Source organism: Bos indicus x Bos taurus, chromosome 23 (genome assembly GCF_003369695.1).
Source record: "Bos indicus x Bos taurus breed Angus x Brahman F1 hybrid chromosome 23, Bos_hybrid_MaternalHap_v2.0, whole genome shotgun sequence".
In the NCBI taxonomy this organism is placed as follows: domain Eukaryota; kingdom Metazoa; phylum Chordata; class Mammalia; order Artiodactyla; family Bovidae; genus Bos; species Bos indicus x Bos taurus.
In genome coordinates this window covers 50,497,553-50,517,163 of record NC_040098.1, presented here as the reverse complement: position 1 = coordinate 50,517,163, position 19,611 = coordinate 50,497,553, and the positions used below count along the sequence as shown (strand labels likewise).

At 52.3% G+C, this 19,611-nt stretch overlaps 1 protein-coding gene across 1 annotated transcript in view; it reads right to left on the bottom strand.

Moving 5' to 3' along the window:
* Positions 1-6,164: 6,164 nt before the first annotated feature.
* The window catches only part of LYRM4 (LYR motif containing 4), a 91,818-nt gene continuing 78,371 nt past the window's right edge, over positions 6,165-19,611 (bottom strand). The window contains exon 3 of the mRNA XM_027525049.1: positions 6,165-6,612. Within this exon, the coding sequence (XP_027380850.1) occupies positions 6,544-6,612 (69 nt within the window). The 3' untranslated portion in view covers positions 6,165-6,543. The remainder of the gene's footprint in view (positions 6,613-19,611) is intronic.

Below are 19,611 nucleotides of genomic sequence, written 5' to 3'. Positions count from 1 at the left end.
CCGGCCGTGGACACGGCTCGGCCTCGCTGTCCCTGCGCTTTTGAACATGTCCCTTCCCTAGAGAGCGTGAGTTTTCACGTCTGCCAAGCAGGGGCAGGATTCTTGCCTGACTACACGGTTGTGAGCTTGAAGGGAGGCTCTCTGTGGCGCGTCAAGCACACACTATTTTTTAAAAAAATTTTTGGCCACTCTGCACGTGGGATCTTAGTTCTCCGACCAGGGATTGACCCCACGCCCCCTGCAGTGGAAGCGTGGAGTCTTGACCACTGGACCGCACGTAAGTCGTGTCTGACTCTTTGTGACCCCTTGGACTATAGCCCCCAGGCTCCTCTGTCCACGGGATTCTCCAGGTAACAACACTGGAGCGGGTTGCCATTTCCTGCTCCAGGGGAATCTTCCTGACCCAGGCATCGAACCTGGGTCTGTCTGCTGCATTGGCAGGTGGGTTCTTTGCCACTGAGCCCCTTGTGAAGCCCAGGAAGCTGCTGAAGAGCCAGGACTTCCTGCACCGTCTTCGCTCCCACTTACGGGGTGCCTGCCTTCCGATACGCCCTCCACCTCCTGACCTGAGTCTTCACACCCCTAGGCTGTTCCAGCCCCAGGATCTCTGCGAGCTCCCTCTGCCCAGCCTGCTCTCTTGCTCGCGCGCCCAGGCCAGCGCTGGCTGGTTTTCTGGTTGTTCTCCAGGTGTTTAGTGGGGCTCCCCAGCCATGAAGCCAGACTCTCGGGGGCGGGGACCCCTGGCTGGTGTCAGCCTCCGCGTGCCTCAACCCCAAACTGAGTGCTCTGCCGAGTACATTCAGAACTTTCTTTTGAACCTGCTGCGAAGACGGGGACAGTTACTGCTGGTGAGCAAGAGGCAGATGTCCCTTTTCTTTCTCAACTGGGTTCAAATTCTCCTTGAGGAATCACAGAAGCAGCAGAAGCCAGGGAGAAAAAGTGCTCAATTTAGAAGAAGCCGGAAACACACTTGTTGACTCAGACTCTGAACTGCTGGCTGGGGAGGAACCCAAGGGGCCATGGGCCTCCACCATGAGTTGGTTCTCTGTGCCTCTGCAGGAGTCCAGCTGGCTTCACTGCCCAGTCCATCCCAAATCCATATTCCTGTGGGCCACTGGCTGGGCTGAGTGCTCTGGCTGGCTCCAAACAGCACCGAAGTTCCACACGAAGCTGGGGACGGATGCTGAAGATTTCTTGCTGATTGTGCCAAAAACTAGCATTCAGGGAATTCCTGGTGGTCCAGCGGTTGGGACTCGGTGTTCTCACTGCCAGGGTGCGGGTTCAACCCTGGCTGGGGAACTAAGACACTGCAAGCCACAAGGTATGGCCAAAGGAAAAACGAAAACGAGACTAGCATTCAGATGGTCTGCAGGATGGTTTCTTTCCTTTTGATTTAACCCGAATTGCAGGCTTTTAGAGCTGGAAAGGTCATTAGGGGTCTGGTCAGCCCTGGGAGAAGGAAATGGCAACCCACTCCAGTGTTCTTGCCTGGAGAGTCCCAGGGACGGGGGAGCCTGGTGGGCTGTCGTCTCTGGGGTCGCACATAGTCGGACATGACTGAAGTGACTTAGCAGCAGCAGCAGCCCTGGGACCCTGGAACATGAAGTTGATGTTCATGAGCTGAACGTGAAATTAGACCCAAGTCTTTACCTCTCCGCCTCAGTGGCTGGATTTTTTTCCCCACCATTTGCATTCCTCCCACCACACCATATTCCTGTCTTCCAATTTTTTTTTTTAAATAAATGTTTTATTTATTTTTGCAGTCTGGGTTATTGATACATCGTTTTTCCTCTCTGAACAAGTTTCTGTTTGTAGAGTCCCATGAGGAAGTGAAAGGCTGTGTTTTTAGAAATAAAAATACATGCTAAAATCTGGCAAGTTAATAATCCTAAATATGCTCCATGGTTGAAGTGTGAGTGGAAGACGAGACTCTGAGCATTAATATTGGAGTCCTCGATCGTGTATCCTACATGTGCTTCATAATCACATGCTGCTAAGTCACGTCAGTCGTGTCCGACTCTGTGCGACCCCATAGACGGCAGCCCACCAGGCTCCCCCGTCCCTGGGATTCTCCAGGCAGGAACACTGGAGTGGGTTGCCATTTCCTTCTCCAATGCATGAAAGTGAAAATTGAAAGTGAAGTTGCTCGGTTGTGTCCGACTCTTCTTGACCCCATGGACTGCAGCCCACCAGGCTCCCCCGTCCATGGGACTTTCCAGGCAAGAGGTGCACCTAAATGGAAAGTACTCCTTCCATGGAATAACAAATTCATTTTTCTAAGACCCTGTACAAATCTAAAAAAAAAAAGAGTCACTATGGTGTACACTTGAAACTAACACGTTTTAAGTCCACGTTACTTCAATAAATACATTTTTTAAAGGCAAAAAAAAATTACTCCTTTAAAAACTTAGAACCAGTTATGTTGTTATTAAACTGTCTCTGTGTTCAAGACAGACGTAGTCACCTGAATTCACTCAGTAACTGAAGGGAAGTTCTACGGAAATATTTTCACAATGTTTAACTTGACATTTATGAGGGGCTCCCTGTAACTTTCTGGCTGATGAGAGGAAAAGGTTTCTAACTTCCTAGGAAAGCTCATCACTTTAGAAGGAAAAGGATGCGGGTCGTTTGTAGGAAGCCGTTTTCCTGCTGAGCCATGACCCCTGCAAGTCCAGCTCCTCGGGGAGGGGCCGCCCGCACGTCGATGCCTGACAACGGCCCTCCGGGGGGGGCGCAGGGACGCTGGGTCAGAGAGCAGTGCAGTTCCCGCTCCAAAGGTGGTGTCTAACTTCAAGACAACAAGACACCAGCTTTGTCTGCTGTAGGTGTTAGTGGCAGCGGTCTCCCAGATTCATCTCGGAGGGCTCTGCTCTGAGGGTCTTTGGACTTAAAGCTTTGCCTTTGAGCATCTCCTGAGCAAAAGTATCTGTCTTACGCCCCATGTGGATCTCGACAGGAGAAGCCATTTTCATGAAAGTTTCCCTGCAGGACCAAGGGCTGCAGACAGACTGAGAAGGGAAGATCCTCTGTTCTCAGGGGTGAGGTGAGCCCTGCCCACAGACTCAGGGCAAACGGTCAGAGAAAAAGCCTGCTTTCTTTACCAAGGATGAGTTTGCTCCAGATCCTCTGTAACAAAGAGATGCACCCCTGGGATCTGCAGAGCGCACGTCCTCGTGGGCTGCTCCCTTGGTTCCTAGGACGGAGCACCAGCGAGGGGCCCGCCTTCATCTGCTGACCTCCCTGGCTGTGTCCCTGCCCACGACCCATGTGCTGCTTCTCGTGGCTTCACCGTCTCACCGGGGCCACTGTTGCGGGACTACTGCAGTTTAACAGGCGGAACGGTTAAAACGTGGTCCCTATGGTTGTCTTCAGTCGAGTCTGGATCATCTGGGTTCTGCCGTGTCCATCAAGGTGCGTTGTGTCCATGGCTGGGGAGTCCAGGAGACGCCCTCCCAGTGCAGCCCAGGGAACCTGCCCCCTGGTGTGGGGATTGCACGCTTGTCGTCCCCTCCGAGGGCGGGGGGCACGGTGGTTCACTCGGGTGAGGCCGCAGGTGGAGGGAAATGGAGGGGACTCGCTTGGTGGCAGAGTCTCTGTGGATAGGGCTCACCTCACCTCTGAGAACAAATAGGATCTTCTCGTTTCAGTTGCTAAGTGAATTCAGTGGGAGGGGAAGGGCGGTGCGAGGCTCTGGAGGCTTCCTTCATGGAGTGACATCAGAGCTGACATCTGTTGGCGGCACCCTGGTCCCACGCAGTTGTTTCTGAGCGACCACACCCCTGCCTGGGCAGAGGAGAATGGGCCCCGGAGCCACACACCCAGGCTGAGACACTGCCCCCGGACAGCCAGCTGGGGCGGTGGGGAGGTTTGCCTCCCACCACGTCACCATCTGCTGAGTGGTGCTCTCACACCGTGGCCCTAAGACATGCAAAGATCTGGGTTTACAGGGGGAACAGGCTTGGGACTGAGCAGGGATGGGTCTCACGGGCACACGTGGGCCAGAGCGTCCTGGAGCAGTCGGTTAGGGCCAGACGTCACGAACGCATGTTGGGACCATTTGAATGCAGTGTCCCAACACCATCTACCATCCACAGACGAGGCGGGCAGACACGGTCTTCACCCGGGCGGGAGGACGCCCGTGACTGTGAGAATTACAGTGACGTGGGGAGTGCTGCAGCGGCTCGTCGGCGACAGTCCCCACGTTGGGACCTGTGGCTGTTTACACGAGCCTGGTATAAACCCAAACACACGAGTCATAAAATCACTTAGTACTGCAGATGGAGGGAGGCGGTAAGCAACAAAAAACTGGTGTCCAAATAAACTCCCCCAGAAGTAGGTTAGTAATTCCTTCTTTTCCTGTTTTGAACTGATGTGTTTTCAAGGATAAATTCACACGAATATTGTTTCTACCTGTAACATACTCAAAGAGCAGAGTTTCCTGAACTGGCTAAACATTAAAAAGACCAGGAGAAATTTAAAAATTATAAATTATTGTTGGTGATTTGAACTATGGTTCCTCTGACTTAGAAAAGGCAGAGGAACCAGAGATCAAATTGCCAACATCTGCTGGATTATAGAAAATGCAAGGGAATTCCAAAAAGCCATCTACTTCTGCTTCACTGACTACACTAAAGCCTTTGACTGTGAGGATCACAACAAACTGGAAAATTCTTACAGAGATGGGAATACCAGACCACCTCACCTGTCTCCTGAGAAGAATATATGCAGGTCAAGAAGCAACAATTAAAACTGGACATGGAACAACAGACTGGTTCCAAATCAGGAAGGAGTACGTCAAGGCTGTATACTGTCACCCTGCTTATTTAACTTCTATGCAGAGTCAATCATGAGAAATGCCAGGCTGGATGAAGCACAAGCTGGAATCAAGATTGCCGGGAGAAATATCAATAACCTCAGATATGCAGATGACACCACCCTTATGGCAGAAAGTGAAGAGGAACTAAAGAGCCTCTTGATGAAAGTGAGAGAGGAGAGTGAAAAAGCTGGCTTAAAACTCAACATCCAAAAAACTAAGATCATGGCATCAGGTTCCATCACTTCATGGCTAATAGATGGGGAAACAGTGACAGATTATTTTCTCGGGCTCCAAAATGACTGCAGATGGTGACTGCCGCCATGAAATAAAAGACTCTTGCTCCTTGGAAAACAAGCTATGACCAACCTAGACAGCACATTAAAACACAGAGACATTACTTTGCTGACAAAGGTCAGTTCAGTCAAAGCTATGGTTTTTCCAGTAATCATGTATGGATATGAGAGCTGGACAATATAGAAGGCTGAGTGCCAAAGAATTGATGCTTTTGAACTGTGGTGTTGGAGAAGACTCTTGAGAATTCTTTGAACAGCAGGGAGATCAAACCAGTCAGTCCTAAACGAAATCAACCCTGAATATTCACTGGAAGAACTGATGCTGAAGCTGAAACTCCAATACTTTGGCCACCTGATGTGAAGAACTGACTCACTGGAAAAGACCCTGATGCTGGAAAGACTGAAGGCAGGAGGAGAAGGGGATGACAGAGGATGAGATGGTTGGATGGCATCACCGACTCAATGGACATGAGTTTGGGTAAACTACAGGAGTTGGAAATGGACAGGGAGCCTGGCATGCTGCAGTCCATGGGGTCGCAAAGAATTGGACACGACTTAGCGACTGAACAACACAACAAATAAATAACTATGCCTCATCTGTCACTTATCAAGTCAAAATATGAAGTGCTGAGAAATTTCTTTTTAAAAACTCCAATCTCTCCAGGTGACTGTGTCTCAGTGAGTGAGCTTTGGGACGCACGTTTCAGCATACACTGGAGTCCCCTGGGGTGTGTCAGACTGAAGATTCTGATTCAAAACAGGTTGGGGTGGGGCTGATGTCAGTCATCCTGAGACCACCCTGGGCATCGGGTTGTAGGACCGTCCCCAGGTGAGCAGCCACACACAGGGAACCTCTGTGGTCACGCTGGGCCTGGGTCTCAGCGGTAGAATTCACCCTGCTCCCCTCCGTCCCTGGATCTCTTCCAGTGTGTGGACTTGTCTTTGCAAAGGGGACACTCGGCTCAGGGCTGGACCCTCCCTGCTGGGCTCCCCACCGCCCTCTGCAGGCCCAGCACCAGCAGGACCCAAAAGCGCATTAGTCATGAAGACACGTGTGTCTGGCAGAGAAGGCCAGGGAGATGCTTCCATTTATTGTCAAGGACCGAGAAACACGTCTGGAAATGCTCTATACAGGTGCTGCGGAGCCACAGGGTAGGGTGGGGTGGACGAGACTCCACTGTACACGGCCTTCCCTCGAGGCACTCCAGCTCTTCATCCTGACGCTTGAACAGAGGACAGCCGGCGCCAGCCGACCTCTGTCACCAAGGCTGCAGAAGAGGGGACACGTCGCTCAGTTCATCAGTCCCTGGAGGGCAGGCAGAGTGAGGCTATTTAAAGCTGGTGCAGAGGCCCCCCGAGGCCTGCTGGGGGCCCCACGGCAAGCGGGACGGTGCTGCCGGTGGTCCTGCTGCTGCTGGAGGCTGGTCCCGGCTCCTAGGCCCGGGGCTTCTCTTGATTCTCAATGACAAGCTTGTCGGTTGAATACATTTGGCCAATGTGGACCTGGAGGCAAAGAGAACACAAAGATCAGGAACTCGGGCTCCGTTAGCTGTGAAAACTCAGAAAGAGCGTCTCCACAGACGTGCGTCATTCTGGAGACTGTGCTGTGGGCAGAGTGCAGTCGCGGCTTTGCTTTGGCTGCGTCCTGGCACCGTACCCACCGCCCCCAACCAGTTCCCCCGCCTTGGGGACAGTGCAAAGTTCCCATTCACGCCTTCTCGCCCCTGGAACAGCCCCAGAGGCAGGCTATCCTGAGATGGTGAGACCCAGGCTGCCTCATGCACAGTGACTCCGCACCCACAGGATTTCCGGCCCTTAGGACCGGTTCTTCCGTCAGGATGGAGTTTTACCGTAAAGCGTGAGTGAGCCTTGTCCACACCGGGCAGAGCCTGGCTCTTCACGCACCTGTCTCACTGTCCACCTGTCCTCTGGTCTCAGCATCCTCGTCTGTAAGAGAGCCCTGGAGGCTCCCAGCAGATCTTCACAGTCCTCTGCTTTGGACCCACAGCACGGTTGGTGCCTATAGGGTGTGAGCGCCCCAGGACAGTCACACGTGTGCTGCAGTGCGGGCAGGTAACGGGCTTCCTGCCACCTCCCGAGGGGCCGGCTCCACCTCCTAATGTTCCCCCAGCCGGCAGCAAACAGAGGGATGCTGGGAAGCCTGCTGCCCCCACCTGGCAGCCCACCTGGGCCACCTTCGAGGGCATGTGTCCATCCAGGTCTCCCGGGGAGCCCCTCAAAGGCAGGGCAGGTGACCCAGGCATGCCATGGCCCTGGGGCCCCCAATCCTACGACCACTGACGAGAGGACAAGAGAAGTAAGCAGAGATCAGAGGGCTTAGCCGCAGAGATGATTTAGGGGCATTTGTTGAGGGAAAGCCCCCAGGAGCCCTGGAGGAGGTGTGAAGGGCAGCCCATTCCCAGCCAAGACACAGATGAGTGGCGGGCACCTCCTGTACCAGGACTGTGCTCAGGGGAGACTGAGACTGATCCTGCCCTCAGGAAGCTCAGAGTCTGGGAGGGGAGACAGACAAGGAGGGAGGTAACTGTAACCTGATGGCTGGAGCATCTGCAGCCATTCTAGCACTAGGAGGTAAGTTTGCCTCATCACACTGAAGATGAGAGGCAGGAAGCAGAAGCCTGAGGTTTTGATGACTGTGGAGCCACCAGCCACCTTAACTAGCTTATTGCCAACTTTTATGTGAGAGAAAAATAAATCTCTATATTTTTAAATGTGTTATTTGGGTTTTTTGTTATACACAAGTAAACCAAATCCTAACTGATATGAATGCATACTGTGAATTTTAATTGTAGACTATATGATGACTGATAAAAAAGGTCACTGCAAAGAAGAAGGTGCGCCCAGGATAAGTGGAAGCAATGTTACTATCACCTGGGGAAGTGCCATTAACGGACAGTCTGAAAGTTTCTGAAGTTTGAACAAAGCCACACGGAGACTTAGACAGATCTCCTTTTGTCCCGCAATACCTGTTTTAGAGTATGTGGCTATTAGTATTTTAGCATTTTTTGGTCTAGTCTTTTTATTCACTTATACATTTAAAATGTATGCACATATATTGAAGAAGAATATTTAAATTTAGAATCATAACTTTTTAAAACTTAACTTTATATCCTTATGTCATGAAATAGTCTTTGAAAGGATATTTTTAATAATGGACAAAGCCGCATTGTGAAGAGGCATAATTTATTTAATCATTCTCATATGATGAGTATTTGTGGAATTTTTGCTCAGTCTTGGGGTTACCATTCTCATGTATAAACCTTTTATAGTATCTCTGATTTTGCTTATAAAAGGTTTCTAAAAATGGGATTATTGGGTAAATAGGTATGAATATTTTTATGGCTCTTCATGGATCTTGCAAAACTACTTTCTAAAAGTGAGCATTTGCTTGACAACTGACCCTCTGGACGGTCTGACGGTTTGGCAGAACTAACGCGTCTTTCCAGCTGGCCCACGGTGGACAGTGTGTGTGCCCACGGTCCCCTTGCCCAGCCTGGGCCTCCTAACAGAAGCCCCGTCAGACAGTTCACGCAGTTCTTGTTTCTCAGAGCCAGCATCTACGGGGCTAGGTGCTGTCGCAAGAAATGCAGCCGTGTGAGGCGACCTGGTCCCGCTCAGCGCCATGAAGGGCTCCAGAGAAGAGGGCAGAGCCAGGAACCAGGGGGCGCTCCACCGAGTTCAGACTTGAGGAACGCTGCTTGGGTAAAGCAGGAGACCTGCTGGCCAGCGCCCACCGCACTCCCCGTCCTTCGGCCCCAGGGACAGGTGCAGAGCTGGCCCCGGGGGGGGGGACACTAGAGGCCGACCGTCTGCTGGCCAGCGGCCCCGAGTCCCCGGGGTGGGTGGGGAAGCTCTGCGAGGCGAAGGCCACCCGGGGGCAGGTCAGCACCCGCGGCTGCTGAAGTGCTGCTGGAGGGGCTTTACCAAGCTCTCTTGGAAGTGGGCAGAACCCAGAATCACGTCAGCACGAGAGCTGGCCCCTCCCCAGGGTGGTGACTGCAGGAGCCAGGCAAACCGCCAGAGAGAAGCCCGTGCGCGGTCACGCTGCCGCCCCTCGGGCCTGCACGCGGGCCCCAGGCCAGGCCAGGCCCAGGTAGCGCAAGAATCGGCCACGAGGTGAGGTGACCTGCGGCTAAAGTCCCAGGGCCGGTGCTGGGGCCAGCGGGTTCCGGCCTGCACCTTTACACCCAGCCTGGGGAACGCTGTCCACACGCGTTCTCGGACAGTCAGGCCGCTCTGTGCTCTGCCATCCCTACAGGACCCTTTTTCCAGGGTCAGTGTGAACCGATTCAAATTAAAGAGCTGCTTTAGACAAACGTGAAAACGTCAGATAAAAAGACAAGTACTGAGGTAGGCGACGGCTGGCTTCTGGAGGCCTGCTGCCAGGCCGTGCTCTGCGCCTCACTGGACAAGGACGGCATGGGGCGCGGTCACGCACTGCTCCGCTTGGTTGCGAGTCCCTGACCGTGGGTTTGGGGTGCAGGGTGACGACACCTGAGACGGCCGCACTAAGAGACTCACAACATCCAGAGCGACGAACACAGCGGGTCCAGTCGGGGTCACGGCACCGGGTGTCCAGAGCGCAACCCAGAGGCGCCCGGCATGGCGGAAGGCTCGGGCTGTGAGGGTGCCCACCTCCTGGCTGGCCGGCCCAGTGTGGGCGTAATCGGCCAGGTGCTGAGAAGGCAGGAGTGAGCAGGTGCCTCCAGAGAAAAGGATGAGCACCCACCCTCTCCACCCCCCGCCCCGGGCACTGCCCCCGTGACCCAACCCCCCCGGGACAGTCTCTCCAACCCCCACACCCAGCAGCTCCTGAGTGGATGCCATGCCCGGGGGCAGGTGCCCACCTTGTTTCACGTGAGAAATGGTGGCGACAGCAGACACAGAAGGAGGAAGAACGAGCACGCCCACGTCCCTACAGCCCGCCTCTCACACTCAGCACCCCTGGGTCAGGACACACACATCCCTCTGTCCTTCTTTTCAGCAGCGGCCTGTGCCCCTCAGCGCCCGCCCTGCCAGCACTGCTGTGTGAGACGCAGGGATGTGGGGACCGGCCGTCAGCCATGGCCGCACCTTCCCAGGGCCGGGAGCCTCCTGAAAAACCCTGGGGTGGATGTACCCTGGCACACCTGAGTGACGGGGCTCCCTTCTCTCTTCCCCACCCCAAAGCCAGGCTGAAAAGAACACGGCAGTGGACACCGAGAGACCACCTGACTGAAGGCACAGACCTCTGAACCCCCTGTGATGGGGGTGCTGCCCTGGTGAGTGACACACCTGCTCCCTGAACACCCTGCTGTTTGGGGGCGCTGGCATCAGGAAGCCCTACCTGTGCCTACGCCACTGTGGAGAGCACCAGGCTGCTGGGCCACAAGCTGCAGACGCCCGCTGGCGCTGAGTAGGGCTGGGACATGGGCTCTCCTCCCCGGGGCCAGCCTGCACTTGCCCCAGAGCAGGACGGCTGCAGCAGTGGGAGACGCGGTGCCCGGGCCAGATCGCCCAGCTCAGCCTGCACCGGAGGACAGGCAGCTGCTGGCACTGCTGTTGCATGGGTCCCTGAGGGGAGGGACCCTGTCCCTCTGTCACCTCCGGAACTGCAGCCATGCAGGGCAGGCTAACGACCAGACCCGAACACCAGAGAGGCGACAGACAAAATAACAATACACATAAGGAATCAATCCAGTAGTCATGTATGGATGTGAGAGTTGGACTACAAACAAACCTGAGCGCCGAAGAATTTATGCTTTTGAACTGTGGTGTTGGAGAAGACTTGAGAGTCCCTTGGACTGCAAGGAAATCCAACTAGTCCATCCTAAAGGAAATCAGTCATGAATATTCATTGGAAGGACTGATGCTGAAGCTTAAAGTCCAATACTTTGGCCACCTGATGTGAAGAACTGACTCACTGGAAAAGACCCTGATGCTGGGAAAGATTGAAGACAGAAGGAGAAGGGGACGACAGAGGATGAGATGGTTGGATGGCATCACCAACTCCACGGATGTGAGTTTGAGTAAACTCTGGGAGTTTGTGATGGACAGGGTGGCCTGGTGCACTGCAGTCCATGGGGTTGCAGAGAGTCGGATACGACTGAGAGTCTGAAATGAACTGAATTGAAGGGAACCTAGGAGCCAGACAGAAGGAACCTGACCCGAACGTCTGACTGTAACAACGCTGCTGGGAGCGGCCAATGGCAGGCAGTGTGGTCGGAGCGCTTAGACTCAGGGGGAAACACGGCTGTAACGTACTTGTGAAATGTGCGCATGCGCGGGGACGGGGTCGCTCCGTGGGCCGGGAAGATCCCCTGGAGCAGAAAATAGCAACCCACTCCAGTGTTCTTGCCTAGGAAATCCCATGGACAGAGGAGCCCGGCGGGCTACAGTCCACGGGATTGCAACCAATCAGACATGACTGAGTGACTGAACACACAGGGAGATGGGGTGTCTTGATGGAAAACCAAACATCCTTTTTCAAATAACAGTGAAAAGCGTACACATCTAAGTTTCCGCATCCGCCTACAGGAGACAGTCACCAAAGATACAGAAGAGCAGAACAGAGTTCCCAGACCAATAAAGATGGAGAGGTGAAGAAGAGAAAACAAATCGTGATAAATAACAGGATGAGACGACAGGAACAAAGTCAGCCATATCAGCCCCTGTATGAAACAGGACCACAGGGGCAGATAACAAGACTCCAAAAGCGAAAGTATCTGATAAAGACTGAAAATCGAGGGATGAATTAAGATACACGAGGCACACTCGGGGTGAGGGGGCGGGGGAATACCAGTTGACATTAACCTTAGACCAGGTAAAGTTGAGTCTAAAACACTAGATTGAATAATGAGCAGCATTTACGAAAAAGCTGTCGCAGGCGTAGACCTGCGGCACTGGAGGAGACCACGGCTGAGCACACAAAGCGGAGACCATCAGAAACCAAAGGAGAGCTGGATGGAAGCAAGGTTACAGTGGGAGATTCTGATATCACTCCTCCAAAACAAAACAGAGCCAGACATTCAAGGACTTGGCCAAAGAAAATCGTAAAAAGTCTTCCACTTCTCAGGTTAATTTACTCTTGATTAGACTTTTGATTTAGTTGCCAGAGAGTTGCCCTTCACTTTCTCTTAAAGCGTATCCTCAATGTGCAGTCATTAAAAATGACATTGTAGAAGAATAGTTAATGACCTGGAGCATACAATTTGGGTGGAAAAGAAAAAGCACAATACAATCATAATTGAGAGGCAACCATCACACATCCTGGCTTCACAACTCTGCCCCGAACTCAGAGCTGCTTCTTTGCACAGTCCTGGGCCCCCAGGGGGCAGGCCAGGACTGACCAGCAGGTGGGGGATTCTGACCTGGTTTCACCCCAAGGTTTCCATGACTGTGGCTTTCAGGACAACCCCAGGGTGAGCACAGGGGCGTTTCTGCATCTCACCCTGACCCTCCTCTGTGACCCCTGCCCCCCGCTTCACCTGCTGAGCAATCCATCATGAGGAAAGTCACATTTTCTGGGCAGGTACCAGGCTGAGTGGCTTAACTGCTTAGCTTCTCCCTTTTGTTGTTATTGTTCAGTCATTAAGTCATGTCCGACTCTTTGTGACCCCGTGGATTGCAGCATGCCAGGCCTCCCTGTCCTTCACTATCTCCTGGAGTTTGTTCAAACTCATGTCCATTCAGTTGGTGATGCCATCCAACCATCTCATCCTCTGTCGTCCCCTTCTCCTCCCGCCTTCAATCTTTCCCAGCATCAGGGTCTTTTCCAATGAGTCAGCTCTTCGCATCAGGTGGCCAAAGTATTGGAGCTTCAGCTTCAGCATTAGACCTTCCAATGAATATTCAGGACTGAACTCCTTTAGGATGGACTGGCTGGATCTCCTTGCAGTCCTAGGGACTCTCAAGAGTCTTCTCCAGCATCAGTTCAAAAGCATCAATTCTTCAGCGCTCAGCCTTCTTTATGGTCCAACTCTCATATCCATACATGACTACTGGAAGAACCATAGCTTTGGCTAGATGGACCCTTTTTGGCAACGTGATGTCTCTGCTTTTTAATATGCTGTCGAGGGTTTTCATAGCTTTCCTTACAAGGATAAACCATCTTTTTAATTTCATTAAAAATATCTTTTAATTTTAGTTTCTCCCTTAATTTTTACAAATATGCTATCACTACATGATACATACATCTTCTGGATGAATAAAGGGAATCAGAAGAATTCAGTGACCTGCCTATACTTTTACAACTGGTACACGAATTATGGAGCTGACATAGTCCAACCCAGCCAGGTCTTCTGACTCCAAACCTATGGCCTTTCCAAATACATATATATCCATAACAACACCTCGCTACTTTATCAGAGCTAAGTAAGCCTCTCAAGGGTCAGGGAATGGAGGGAGGAGATGGCCAGCTCCTGGCCTGGAAAGACCAAACTCCATCATCTTTGTACTCCAGCACAAATCCTCTGAAAGTGCTTCTGTCCCTTGTAATTAGTATTTTAAGCAGAAGCCCCACGTTATTCAAACAGAAGCGCCCTCGGCCCCTCAGGCCAGGCTGCAGAGCTGAGGCAGGTGGAGAGAGCCCACCGCTGGCATCAGTGACAGTCACGTGCTATACCCAGCACTGGCGCCATCCAGCCCGGGGCGCCTGGTCACTGCCCCCCTCATCAAAGGAAACCTCGCACCCCCAACAGTCAGCCCCCGCCCCACCCCCATGGATTTATTCGTGTCTCTCCGGGTCTCCTTATCTTGAATTATTTCCTAGAGATGGAACCATACAGCGTGTGGCTTTGGGCCGGCTTCTTTTACTGGTGTGATCAGGAACTCGCAGACCTCAAGGCTGATTTCTGCTGCATGCACACGTCCTCGTGTGTCCAGCCCTTTGCTTCAGGTGAAGGCTACCTGGGCTGTCTGCACCTCTGGCTGTTGTGAACAGTGCTGCTATGGACATTGTTGCACAAGCTTCTGTTCAAATAACTGCTTCAGTTCTTCTGGAGTGGAAGTGCTGGGGGATGAGGTGACTTTTTGTCTAACTTCACCTAAAAACTGCCCGACTATCTCTGCACATGCCAGAGTTTCTTTTAAATTTCCCAGGTGAGTCTAGCATCTAGCCAAGTGTAAGTATCCGGCTGGTTAAGATCCAACTATCAACTTTTATATATGATAAATGACAAAATAAAGAGGCAACCAGCAAAACTCAAGACATACGAACTTACTTCTTCAGCAAATGACAAGGAAAAACAAGAGCGTGCGGGGGAAGATACGGGCTAACCCACAGGTAAGAGACATCATCTAAAACTTTATTTGAATCCTAAGTCACACATACAAAATTAAGAAAATTTATTAGTGAGATAATCTGAAAATTTAAACACTGAATATTTGATACAGAAAGAAATGATAACCCATTGCAGTATTCTTGCCTGGAAAATGCCATGGACAGAGGAGCCTGGTGGGCTACAGTCCATGGGGTCACACAGAGTTGGACATGACTGAGCAACTGAACACACATACTTGATGATATTAAAAATTACTGTTAGTATGTTCATTATAATAATGGTATTGTAGTTATGTTTCACAAAATAATCTGTATTTCCAAGTGTGTACTAAAATAGCTTCACATAAAACATACATTTTCTCAAATAACATAGGTGGGCATATGTGTTAGAATGCTGTTGGCCATGAAGATGTAATTACGAGAGGCGGGAGAAGGGTGATGGGTACTCGGAGTTCATTATACTGTTCTCTCTACTGTTTGTTCATATTTTCCAATAAAACAAAGTGAATAATAAACTGGTACAGGTTTATACTCGTGAAAATCAGAATTGAGGTTCCAAAAACATCAGAAACAGAACCGCTGTCTGATCCAGCATCCCCGTTTCTGGGTTTATACCCAAGGGGAATGGAACCAGTCCCGTGAAGAGATCTCTGCACGCCCACAGTCAGCATTGCTTCTGACAACCAGGAGACAGAAGCTACCAGTGTCTGTTGAAAGACGAATAGACAAAAGAGAATGCTGTGTATATGCGCGTGCACGTACAGACAAAGCAGTATTACTCGCCCATAAAAAGGAGAAAATCCCTCCATCTGTGAAAACGTGCATGGACCCGTAGGACACTGGGCTGGGACAGACACAAAAGACAGTATTGCACGATCTCATGTGTATGTGGAGATAAAAAGAAAAAAAGCCAAACTCAGAGAGTACTAGGGTGAGCGGCGCTTACCAGATGGGGGAGGGGACACGGGTACTGATCAAAAGGCACAAACTCTGACTGATAAGATTAGACCGGTGCGGAGACCTAAGGGTGGCCATCTTCAGTTCCAAAGGATGTTCTGCACACTTGCAATCTGCTAAGAGCAAATCGCGGTGTTCTCACCACACAAAGGGGACTGTTTGTGGGTAGGATTTTAGTCAGGTCGGCTGTGACAATCATGTCAGAGTGTGTGTGGGTATGAAAACATCATGCCATACACTTAAATATACACAACTTTTATTTGCATATCAAACCGTAATAAGGCCAAGAAGGGAAACAACAAACAAACAAACAAACCACAGCCATTGCAAACTAACACCGGCTGCAGCTGGAAGCAGATGTCTGTCTGTTCAAGGAGCCTCTCTGCTCCTCACCAACCTCTCCGAGCTAACTGCCTCCTGGGACTGTGAGCTGCGTGCCCGTCAGCTGCGTGTGCTTTCCAGGCATCGGAATCACCTCCCCAGGCAGGGTCCACTCGCGATGCCACGAGTCATGTCTCTTTCAAAGACAAGGACTTTCTTTTAAGTTTTCCTGCTGACTCCATTCAAAAAAGCTTCCCAGCTCTAGAATTTGAAACAAACCCAATACTTTCTTTGTTTTACGGTGGTAAAATATGCACAAAATAAATATGCCATTTGAGCCATTTTTAAATGTACAGTTCTGCGGCATTAAATACGTTCACATTTTTGTGTAGCCATCGCCACCATCCATCTTAACTTCCATTCATCTTAACTTTTTCAAATTCCGTGGTTGCCAGAGATAAAGCCTGAGAATTTAATCCCCAAAGAAGAGTAGTATTAACGTTCACCGAACGCCAACTAAGCTCCAGGCACTTCCAGTGGGCACGTAATACCCCGCACTGGACCTCCCGCCTTGTTAACATCCTGGGCAACAGGTGTGAACGTCTCTGCTACTGCAGGCTGAGAGATCAAGGGCCTGGGGTGGCGGGAGCCGGGGGGAGGCTGCTCTCAAAGTGCAGCTGCCGAGGTGAGAGCTGACTCATCCGGGCTCCTGGCCCCAGCCCGAGGTCCGGGGAGAAGCAAAGTTCAACCCACCCCATCAGCACGACTCTACAGGCTACTGCATCATGGCTACAGCTTCGATCAACAAGACACTTCCAAGTAAGGCTACAGAAACCAAGTTCAATTCACAGCACAGGTCACGCTGTACTTACAGAAAGCACAGCCAACGCTGGGGGCTGAGGGTTATGTAAAAGTGAATGTTTGATTTTAAAATCGTACCTCTTTACTGTTTTTTTCATACTTTTGATGTAATGATGTTTAATATTACACTTTTTAATAAAGTTTAAAATTTGACAAAATTTTAAAAATTTGTGGGGGGACGGGAATTTATAAGCACATGACATGTACGTCCAAACCACACAAGCTTCAGTCTTGCAGGACACCTGCCTGCAGTTTCGTGAGCTCAGGAGCTCAGCATCTCAGGGCAGCAAGGCTCCAGGCTGTTTGGGTATTCTGAGCGGGTGGCTGAGGCCCTTCTTGGACCGTGGACTTGGCTCCGGAACAGCCCCTGGTGTGTCAACTGGCTTTGTACCTGTGGGCACATGAGGCTCGGTGCTTCCTTGCTACTTAGGTTCTTATTCAGTCAATGCTGCTGCTGCTGCTGCTAAGTTGCTTCAGTCGTGGCCAACTCTGCGACCTCATGGATGGCAGCCCACACGGCTCCCCCGTCCCTGGGATTCTCCAGGCAAGAACACTGGAGTGGGTTGCCATTTCCTTCTCCAATGCATGAAAGTGAAAAGTGAAAGTGAGGTCGCTCAGTTGTATCCGACTCCCAGCGACCCCATGGACTGCAGCCCACCAGGCTCCTCCATCCATGGGATTTTCCAGGCAAGAGTACTGGAGTGGGGTGCCATTGCCTTCTGCTATTCAGTCAATAAGAGCCTGTTAAAAACCTAACACGGTGTACTTGAAAACAGTTTAGATGGTAAGCTTTGTAATGTGTATCTTACCAGAGTTTTATTTCAAACTTCCCAGTTTTTGCATCTAGAGTTTTCATATCTGAAAAATCTGTACTTTATATAAAGTAACTGACCATTTTCCACATTTGTGGGATTGAAAACAAGACTGTCCAGGGCCCAGGCCCTTTGCAGGAACGGGAGAGACGGGGGATGGGGGGCTGCGACCCAGTGCCCACGCGGCTCCACATTTTCTATTAAAAGGAGGAGTCTCACGTCTGTTCTACCCAACGCTCCACTCTCCCTTCCGCAGGTTAAGGGTTAAAGGGAAACCCCGCCTGCTTTGTAGTTTTTCCCTGCCCACGTGAAACAAGGCTTTCCATCCATGACCTCACCGTTCTTCAAAGAGATAATGTTAACCGACAGCATCTTTCGGGGCTCACAGCCACGCCCGACGTCAAGAGCCAGGGACGCCGCAGCGACTCAGCCTGGAAAGAGAACGCGGTCGCGGCCCTGTGCTTGCCCGCCTCACGGCCGTGCAGCCCACGGTCCAGCGGCCCAGCGGCTGCTGTATCCCTGCCCCAGGCTGAATAACCGTGCGGCTGCCCCAGTGGTCTTCGCCATCCAGGGCTCTGTGAGATTTCGAGGAGCTGAGACGCCCCATGTACTGTCTCAGAGCAGGGGAGACCTCACCGGTGCCCCTGCAGGTCCAGAAGGCCTGCGGGGAGGCTGAGGCGGCACCTGAGACAGTCAAGCGCTCCGGGACCCCAGGGCTGTGCTGCAGATAGCCTGCGTGGTGCTGGCTGCTGCGCGCCACTCAGGACGCAGGGGCTATCTTGGACTTCGATCCAACACCGACCCAGTAACCTTCACCTCTGACTGACACAGGGGAGGAAGCGACTCCTGCGGGCTAGGGGCCTCCACCCGGGATCACGGGAGTCCGTGCTTACTTGCGGGCGGGTGTCACTGCTGAGATACTGACCGTTCCTGCTTCTTGGCGGTAATATGCTGGTGACCGTGATGGGTGGTGAGACAGACCGCTGCGGTCACAGGACCCTGTGCTTCCAGGGACGACTGAGCACCGAGGCCTCGGCCCGGTGAAAAGCCAAGCGAAGACACTGGCTCTGTCGTCTCTGCTCTGTCCCCACAGAGTTCTAAAGGGGCTGCAGTCCCTCCTGCAACCCTCAAACACGTGTCACCCCAGGAAAACCCCCGTGCCCGAGGGTGTGAATGTGGAGGCCCAGGAGAAGCAGTGAGACCCGGCAGTGTAATATCACGCTTCAGCAGCAGATGGCAAGAGAGGACTTCCCGAGTGCTCGGGCAGCCTTCTGAAATGCTGGGAGGCAGCTTTTAACGGCTATTGTTTAAGTGATTTATGTGTTTGCATTCTGCTCAACCTTATATGTGCATTGCTGAATAAAACATTCACAGCGTATTTTCCACCTGCAGCTGAGCTCCAATCCAAGCTTCTGAATCCTAATTCCCAAGCCCCTGACAGCAGATTGCTTTCTCCAGAAGAACCATTCCAGTCCCACAAGAAGAAAAGCTTGGGCGGGGGAGTCTGGTGTGACAGCCTCACCGGAGTGGCTGACCATGTGTGTACTGGGGTCCCCCTGTCCAGGCCCCCTGCCCTCCACTGGGTCGCCCGCCTCCCCCATCCCTTGCTGCCCACTCAGCCGCATGAACCGATGTGTGGGGAGAGGGTGGCCTTGGCCCGGCTCAGGCAAGGAGGGCAGAGCGGCTTGTGTGTAAGGAACGTGTCAGGCTTATAAGAAGGAAGAAATTCTCACACAGGGAATCAGATTTCCCCCCTGTCCTTCCCAGAGACACCCTGCCCCAGCCCAGGCATGAACAGCCTGGCGGGGAGGCCCAGGGGCAGAAGCGGCCCTTGTGAGGTGGGCGGCTGGCCGGCCCCGGCGGGCAGTGCCACCTGCCAGGTCGAGCGCCAGGCGGGGCTGTCCTGGGCAGTGGTGGTCGCCAGCCCAGCATGGCAGCTGCCCTGTGAGGCAGGCCCTTCCGGCCCAGCCTCAAGCTGCACCCCTCACCCGTCTTTGTCTCCATTTGAAGAGGAAAGGACATCCACTCTCCTAAGTGGAGACAAGATAATTCTCATGTTCCAGGAGAGGAAAAGGAAGCTTGTAGAGATTAGGAGGGGAGCTCAGCCTCCCGTGGCCAGCATGCGCTTGCCTAGACCCGTGGGCAGTCTGTCCTGGGCTCTGCGCTGTGACAGCGAGGGCTCGGGCAGGGCTCCTCTGCCACAGCCGGGCTCTCCTGCACCCAGAGGAATAGGCTCAGTAGAGTGGTAAGACCCTCGTCACCGTGGGGTGG